Source organism: Hypomesus transpacificus, chromosome 7 (genome assembly GCF_021917145.1).
Source record: "Hypomesus transpacificus isolate Combined female chromosome 7, fHypTra1, whole genome shotgun sequence".
NCBI lineage: Eukaryota > Metazoa > Chordata > Actinopteri > Osmeriformes > Osmeridae > Hypomesus > Hypomesus transpacificus.
The window spans coordinates 8,280,694-8,289,207 of record NC_061066.1 but is presented as its reverse complement, the minus strand read 5'-3'; the positions used below and the strand labels follow the sequence as shown (position 1 = coordinate 8,289,207).

The window sequence follows — 8,514 nt, the reverse complement described above, 5'->3', positions numbered from 1 at the left end:
ATGTGCGGGGCCAAACTGGATCTGACAAATGAAGGTTTGCATCTGAACAGAATGAAACGGTTTTACTTGATGCAAGACATTCACATGAGATATACATGTTAAGATGATGAAGACGACAGAAATATATGGGCTATGGATATGTTTATCAGGAGAGAAATTGTTTGCATGTATTATGGAACTTTCAAATATTGGGAATAATGTATAACTTTAATTTAAATTGGAAAAAATTACATTTGTGTTTATGACTTTCATAAAATATGTAACGGACACATTTGTATCTCTTTTTCAACAGGGAGTGGGTGTGTGAACCAGCTTGGCGGAGTATTTCTGAATGGGAGGCCGCTTCCAGCTTCCAAAAGGAGAAAAATGATCGAATTGGCTTTGGAGGGTGTGCGCCCCTGCGAGATCTCCAGAATTTTACGGGTGCGCATCAGCACAGCTCCGATTCCGCCACCAAGATTTTAAATCTGACAGAGTATTTGGGGGAAATTAACACATTAGTCTGTTTGTGCGTAAAGTCATGCTCTGCCTTGACAGGTGTCGAATGGTTGCGTGAGCAAGATTCTAAGCAGGTACCACCAAACAGGCCTCTTCGGTCCGAAAACTATCGGAGGGAGTCGACCTCGCCTACTCACTCCGGATGTCACATCTAAAATCATCCAGTGCAAGAGAGAACACCCCACCATCTTTGCGTGGGAAATACGAAAAAGGCTAGCCACAGGAAGAATCTGTAAACCTGCTAAAGTTCCAAGCGTAAGATTGTTTTATCACGGAAATACTTTTTTTGCCGCTTTGGCATTTTTGTGTTGAAAATAACATCAAATTGTTCTGCTTTTAGGTGTCATCTATAAACCGAATTTTGAGGAAGATACAACTGGAGCCGCTGAATTCTTCTGAGCCGAGTCTAGGTGAGTTTATATGGCCCATTGCAGCCAGCTTCAGTCTTAATGCGTCATATAGTCCATCTCTCTTGTGCAGAGAGGTCTCACTGCAAAAGGTAGCCTATTGCGTCAGTATTTATGGAAGCAAATCGTGACCAAAATTCAAATGAAAATGCATTTCCAGAAATGCATTTTCATTTTAAGAATGTGGCTGCATTATTTGACTCATAAATCAAATTAGTATTCAATCATCCTATTTGCATTTTCATTTTCTTCTTTAAGACTGCTCATTCTTTCCCTTAATTAAAATGAAAACGAAAAAGACATTTGAAATTTAATTTTCAAAATATGCCCCAGCAAATAGATACCAAAATTCAATTTGAAATGTAAAATTTGAAAATGAAAATGCATTTCCAGAAATGCATTTTCATTTTAAGAACGTGGCTGCAAAATCGTGACCACAATTCAAATTCAAATGCATTTCCAGAATTGCATTTTCATTTTCAAGAACGTGGCTGCAAAATCGTGACCACAATTCAAATTCAAATGCATTTCCAGAAATGCATTTTCATTTTAAGAACGTGGCTGCAAAATCGTGACCACAATTCAAATTCAAATGTATTTCCAGAAATGCATTTTCATTTTAAGAATGTGGCTGCATTATTTGACTCATAAATCAAATTAGTACTGATTAGTACTGAGCGGACATTGCATTTTCATTTTCATGTTCTGCCCGCAAAGAACTGCCCATAATTCGAAAACGAAAATGCATTCTGAGCGGCGCAGTTGAGTGACGTCAGTAGCCGCTCTTCTTCAGCTCCCTGCTGACCGAGCTACCCATCTTGTTCGGTAGGGGGCGGTGTGCACATACGCATTGCATTACATGGCAAATGTGCCGGGAAATTGATTGAATTGCCGGGTCTTTAGAGGACGCATCACAGATCATGGCGCTCCCTCAAATTGTGCAGACACTGATAGAATTAGCTGAGCTGGTAGAAACTAATAATATATCTGAGTCTGATGCCCGTGACCGAGTAGAACAAGTCACAGAGAGCTTGGCTGCATACTCTGCCGTCACAGACGTACACATTAATGAGGTTGCCATAGTACACCTCTCTTCAGTCCTGGAACGGCTGGATGCTGTGGAGCCTCAAATGGGACGGGGACGACAAACCATCCACATCCCGTTCGAGTCCATCGAGAACTATTTATTAAATGGTCTACTTTTTCCTGTGAAAGCAAGCTGTTTCACCTTTGGCCTGGTTCAGACAAAATCTGAATTTCCGCAATCTGAATTTGAATTTCCGCAATCTGAATTTCAAGAATCTGAATTCCTGCAATCTGAATTTTAGAATGTTTTATTTTTGGATCAAAATAATTCAGTTGTATTAAATTTGGCATACAAATAATTCAGATATTATATATTCAACAGCAATATATTTCAGTTTTATGAAATTCGACACACAAATATTTCAGATCTTTCATATTCAAATTCAGATACTTTTGTCAGCTTTCTAGCTCCATAAATCCGTTGCTTTGCATCCTCCGACGGATGGTCTGGTGGCCGACAACAGCTCCGCTATGTCCTTTATTTTTAAACCATTTAATAAATAGTTTTCGATGGACTCGAACGGGATGTGGATGGTTGGTCGTCCCCGTCCCATTTGAGGCTCCACAGCATCCAGCCGTTCCAGGACTGAAGAGAGGTTTACTATGGCAACCTCATTAATGTGTACGTCTGTGACGGCAGAGTATGCAGCCAAGCTCTCTGTGACTTGTTCTACTCGGTCACGGGCATCAGACTCAGATATATTATTAGTTTCTACCAGCTCAGCTAATTCTATCAGTGTCTGCACAATTTGAGGGAGCGCCATGATCTGTGATGCGTCCTCTAAAGACCCGGCAATTCAATCAATTTCCCGGCACATTTGCCATGTAATGCAATGCGTATGTGCACACCGCCCCCTACCGAACAAGATGGGTAGCTCGGTCAGCAGGGAGCTGACGAAGAGCGGCTACTGACGTCACTCTACTGCGCCGCTCAGAATGCATTTTCGTTTTCGAATTATGGGCAGTTCTTTGCGGGCAGAACATGAAAATGAAAATGCAATGTCCGCTCAGTACTAATCAGTACTAATTTGATTTATAAGTCAAATAATGCAGCCACATTCTTAAAATGAAAATGCATTTCTGGAAATACATTTGAATTTGAATTGTGGTCACGATTTTGCAGCCACGTTCTTAAAATGAAAATGCATTTCTGGAAATGCATTTGAATTTGAATTGTGGTCACGATTTTGCAGCCACGTTCTTGAAAATGAAAATGCATTTCTGGAAATGCATTTGAATTTGAATTGTGGTCACGATTTTGCAGCCACGTTCTTAAAATGAAAATGCATTTCTGGAAATGCATTTTCATTTTCAAATTTTACATTTCAAATGGAATTTTGGTATCTATTTGCTGGGACATATTTTGAAAATTAAATTTCAAATGTCTTTTTCGTTTTCATTTTAATTAAGGGAAAGAATGAGCAGTCTTAAAGAAGAAAATGAAAATGCAAATAGGATGATTGAATACTAATTTGATTTATGAGTCAAATAATGCAGCCACATTCTTAAAATGAAAATGAATTTCTGGAAATGCATTTTCATTTGAATTTTGGTCACGATTTGCTTCCATAAGTATTACCCTAACCCTAACCTTATGCATTAGTATTTTGACACAAAGTTGCTCTTAGCCAAACTCCAAACGTTTGCGTTAAGAGTAGGGATGGAAGTAAGTTCAGACGTGCATGGACGCGTGACTTCCATCACGGGTCAATAGTTTTCTGAAAAATATATATTTTTAAACGCCACACTTTTTTCAGCACTTAAAACATTCTTCGTGTGAATAATTTCCCTTCTACGTTGGTATTGCCGGTAGAGCGTGCCGCGGAGACGCAAGGAGAGATTGCAGACAGCGATGTGATGGAGACGGTGAATGGGCAGCGGTTCGGTGGTGTTCAGCATCGCAACCGGACCACATTCACCCCAGAGCAAAGCAGAGTGTTGGAGCAAGGTAACACCACTACATTACCATTTTACAATTATACAATCCAGTTTTGGAAATATACTTTTCAGTTAAATGTTCTAATGGAAAATCCTTATCTCCATAATCTCAGAGTTCGGTAAGAGTCAATATGCAGACATGTTTACCAGAGAAAAGTTGTCGCTGGATATTAAACTTCCAGAGGACACAATCAAGGTAGCCTTCAACAACATTTTGAAGGATTGATTTCAACCATAGAAATGAACAATTGATCATCTATCTCATGTGTTTTCCATGTGTCTGGAGGTGTGGTTCTCAAACAGAAGGGCCAAATGGAGGAGAGAAGCCAAACCAAAATACAACCTCCAACATGAACACAGTAAGTAGACCCCTTTTGTACAGGATCTACATGAACACAGTAAGTAGACCCCTTTTGTACAGGATCTACATGAACACAGTAAGTCCCTTTTGTACAGAATCTACAGAACACTACAAAAACGTTTTCAATTGAATGAAATACTTTTGTAATCTGGTGAGAGGGGTTCGGAGGGTATCCTGCCATGCTGAAGGTACCAAACGAGAGATACGTATATACCAAGAGATATGTGCTCTTAACTGATCTTTGGTTTCACAGGAAATCGTTTACCCAACGATGTATCTCACGTGTTTCCTTGGATGGGACCTGGGATGGAAAAACAAGCAGAAACTGATTTGCCGACTCAAAAGGTCCCGTCTTAAATCAAATACAGTGCCCTCCAAAAGTATTGGAACAGTGAGGCCAATTCCTTTATTTTTGCTGTAGACTGAAAACATTTGGGCTTGACATCAAACGATGAATGTGAAACCAGAGATCAACGTTTCAGCTTTTATTTCCAGGTATTTACATCAGGATCTGATGCACAAATTAGAAAATATCACCTTTTTGTTCGAACCCACCCATTTGTCACGTGAGCAAAAGTATTGGAACATATGACTGACAGGTGTGTTTTGTTGCCCAGGTGTGTCCTATTACATACATTATTCAATCAATAAATACCACTGAATGTCTACACTCAGGTTCAGATTGGGTAAGATAGGTTTTGTCTATGCAGACTGTATTCAGAGGTGAAAACAACATGAAAACCGGAGCGCTGTCTTTGGGTGAAAAACAAGCAATTGTGAGTCTTAGAGAAGATGGAAAATCAATCAGAGCCATTGCAGAAACATTGGCCATAGCCAGTACAACCATTTGGAATGTCCTGAAGAAGAAGAAAACTACTGGTGTACTAAGTAACAGACGTCGAACAGGTAGACCAAGGAAAACATCAGCAGTTGATGACAGAAACATTGTGAGAGCTGTAAAGAAAGACCCTAAAACAACTGTTAGTGAGATCAGCAACAACCTCCAGATGGCAGGAGTGAAGGTATCACTATCTACTGTTCGCAGAAGACTTCATGAACAAAAGTACAAGGGCTACACCAGAAGATGCAAACCACTCATTAGCAAGAAGAATAGGAAGGCCAGGCTGGAATTTGCCAAAAAGTACAGAGATGAACCTCAAAAATTCTGGGACAAAGTTTTATGGACTGATGAGACAAAGATTAACTTTTACCAAAGTGATGGAAAGGCTAAAGTTTGGAGAAAGAAAGGAACTGCTCATGATCCCAAACACACAAGCTCATCTGTGAAACACGGTGGAGGTAATGTCATGGCTTGGGCTTGCATGGCTTCTTCTAGGACGGGCTCATTAATCTTCATTGAGGATGTAACACATGATGGCAGCAGCAAAATGAACTCGGAAGTCTACAGAAACATTTTGTCTGCCAATTTAAGGAAAGATGCAACCAAACTGATTGGCAGAGCCTTCATCATGCAGCAAGATAACGACCCAAAACACACTGCCAAAACAACAAAGGAGTTCATCAGGGGCAAGAAATGGAAGGTATTAGACTGGCCAAGTCAATCTCCAGACTTAAACCCTATAGAGCATGCATTTTACCTGCTTAAGAGGAGACTGAAGGGAGGAACCCCACAAAACAAACAACAACTGAAAGAGGCTGCAGTGAAAGCCTGGGAAAGCATCAAAAAGGAAGAATGCAAAAGTTTGGTGACGTCAATGGGTCACAGACTTGCTGCAGTTATTGAAAGCAAAGGATTTGCAACTAAATATTAAGTCTTATTCACTTAAATATGTTTTAAGTATATCTGTTCCAATACTTTTGCTCACATGACAAATGGGTGGATTCAAACAAAATTTGATATTTTCTTAGTTGTGCATCAGATCCTGATGTAAATACCTGGAAATAAAAGCTGAAACGTTGATCTCTGGTCTCACGTTCATTATTTGATGTCAAGCCCAAATGTTTTCAGTCTACAGCAAAAATAAAGAAATTCGCCTCACTGTTCCAATACTTTTGGAGGGCACTGTACATGTACCTTTCTACAATGACTCAAGATAAGGCTAACCATGCCGTCCCATGTATTTCACGTGTTTCATGGTGCGTCAAGTCAACAGGTCATGAGTTAGCTCACCATCCATCCTGTCTTTAGGCTCTTTCAAGGGACGGGGAGGGGTGTTGTGGGTCGTCGTCCCAGTCCTGTCAGGGCCTGGGCACCACTCCAGACAGAGGTAACCCCCCCGCCCTCTGGAGAAGCACCACACAGAGCATTCAGTTCCACTCTCTGCTTATTTAATCTCCAGGAAACTAGCTCCGGATGTTTTCACAATGTGTTGTGTTGGTTCATTGAATAATATCCGATGTCATGTGATCATATTGTCATGAACAACATCATAAAGGGAGCTTCTGCCTTTACAGGTGTAGGAGGAGTCACCGTTTTGGGATGCAATGGAATGTCCTCTTTATCCCATCACGCATGCAGCGCCGCATTCCCATTGGCTAATCACATCAACGAAAGGACTCTATTGGCTTACCCTGCAGAGAAATTTGCTTTCCCATTGGCTCATCCTTACCCAGATGCTAGGACAGCCGTCCCGTTGGTTCACCAGGCGGAGAGATCGACCCATCCACTAACATCACATCCCTGGGATGAGGGGACATGTTTTCCTTTGACGCATCATCAGACAGATGAGAGCTTTCTATTGGCTAATCACAGGGATAGAACATTGGGCTCACCATTGATTGGACAAACTGTGTCATCCTTTTTTTTACAACAGTAAACACAGGATTATTGGATTCATATTTGTTAAAATAACTATCTGACAGTGAGATTATAAAATCACTTTTGGTTCCAAGAGGACTGCAAACGAAACACTTTGACTTCATCACTACTTTGTCAATTATAAACTGAACTCTGTATAGATGGAAGAACAATTACTACATAGATTTGACCACACAGCGTCCTTATACATCTTGTGTTCCATGGAGCAATTTTTCTTGCTTTGACAATGGTCTTGTTTGTATGGCTTTGATTGTGACAATGTTCGTTTCAAGACCAATGCTGGTCGAGCAAAAACTGTAAGGATAAACTTCAGGCAGCAGAGGGCAGTAGAGGCCTGTAGATCCAAAGATGCTTACGATTCACTAACTCCCAACCAAACAAGGTTGGCAACTTCATATTTCAACTGTATCCACATGTGTAAAATAGTGGATTTGACCAACAACAACAAAATAAACATCAAAAAACGTATTATTATAACAAACACCGATTTGTGTTTGCACTGTGTTCATTGGTGGGTTGGGGATTTGTATTTTGATATTTTATTTTATATTTGATTCAGTTGGACAGACGCTTTTATCCAAAGCGACATACAAATATTGCATGTCAAATGGAGTTGCCGAGCACATGTACAAGTAGTTGAGGTCTTGACTATTGCATCAAAGTGGTTTGATACAAACATGCTTCTCCAGCAGGAGGCCTGATCTGCTGTGCTTCTCTGGGTAAACAAGTGCTACACGGTTGAAGAGCTGAAATGGCTCAGCTAGTTTGTTTACCATGTACAAAGTATGCTTTCTAGCATTTGAGCAATGCCAGAATGGCATGGTAGAGTATCCGGCATCAATCTGTACAATAATATTAAGACGCAATAGGAAGAAAAGCATAACAGGAGTCAGATTGCTGAGCGGTTAGGGAATCGGGCTATTAATCAGAAGGTTGCCGGTTTGATTCCAGGCCGTGAAAAATGACGCTGTGTACTAGGGCAAGGCACTTCACCCTACTTGCCTCGGGGGGAATGTCCCTGTACTTACTGTAAGTCACTCTGAATAAGAGTGCTGTTAAATGACTCCATTTAATAACAGTGAGTTATCACACAGTTTCCAGATATCAATAGGCTTCTGTCACTGTATTATCTGTAAATGTAATTACATGATCTTGATACTGGCCAATGTCAAGTGAGGAGTCCATTGGGCCTTAAGCAACCATGCAACAGTATCAATGTTCAGCTTTCAGTTCGCTTTAGATGATAAACTTAAACACATGTCCCAGTGTGTTAAATAAAGGACTTTCAACATAACCTTCATTGCGTAGGTATGTTAAATAAAGGACTTTCAACATAACCTTCATTGCCTAGTTAGTACTGAATGTCCCAGGTCACCACAACAAAAGGCTTTTATATATATATATATATAAATATCATAAATCAAGATGTCAGTGATGTCAGTTAA

At 40.3% G+C, this 8,514-nt stretch overlaps 1 protein-coding gene across 1 annotated transcript; it reads left to right on the top strand.

Moving 5' to 3' along the window:
• pax4 (paired box 4) lies at positions 1–4,296 on the top strand. The gene is made up of 7 exons (XM_047023284.1): positions 1–34; positions 293–423; positions 538–753; positions 839–908; positions 3,805–3,939; positions 4,043–4,125; positions 4,216–4,296. The coding sequence occupies exons 1-7, from the start codon at positions 1–3 to the stop codon at positions 4,294–4,296; spliced, it is 750 nt and encodes a 249-aa protein (XP_046879240.1).
• The last annotated feature ends 4,218 nt before the right edge of the window (positions 4,297–8,514 follow it).

Excerpts from the sequence above, each read along its gene's own strand:
- pax4 (XM_047023284.1), top strand. The coding sequence starts at position 1 with ATGTGCGGGGCCAAACTGGATCTGACAAATGAAG. Across the intron at positions 35-292 it reads ACTGGATCTGACAAATGAAG|GGAGTGGGTGTGTGAACCAG; the intron begins GTTTGCATCTGA and ends CTTTTTCAACAG. Across the intron at positions 4,126-4,215 it reads TTCCAGAGGACACAATCAAG|GTGTGGTTCTCAAACAGAAG; the intron begins GTAGCCTTCAAC and ends ATGTGTCTGGAG.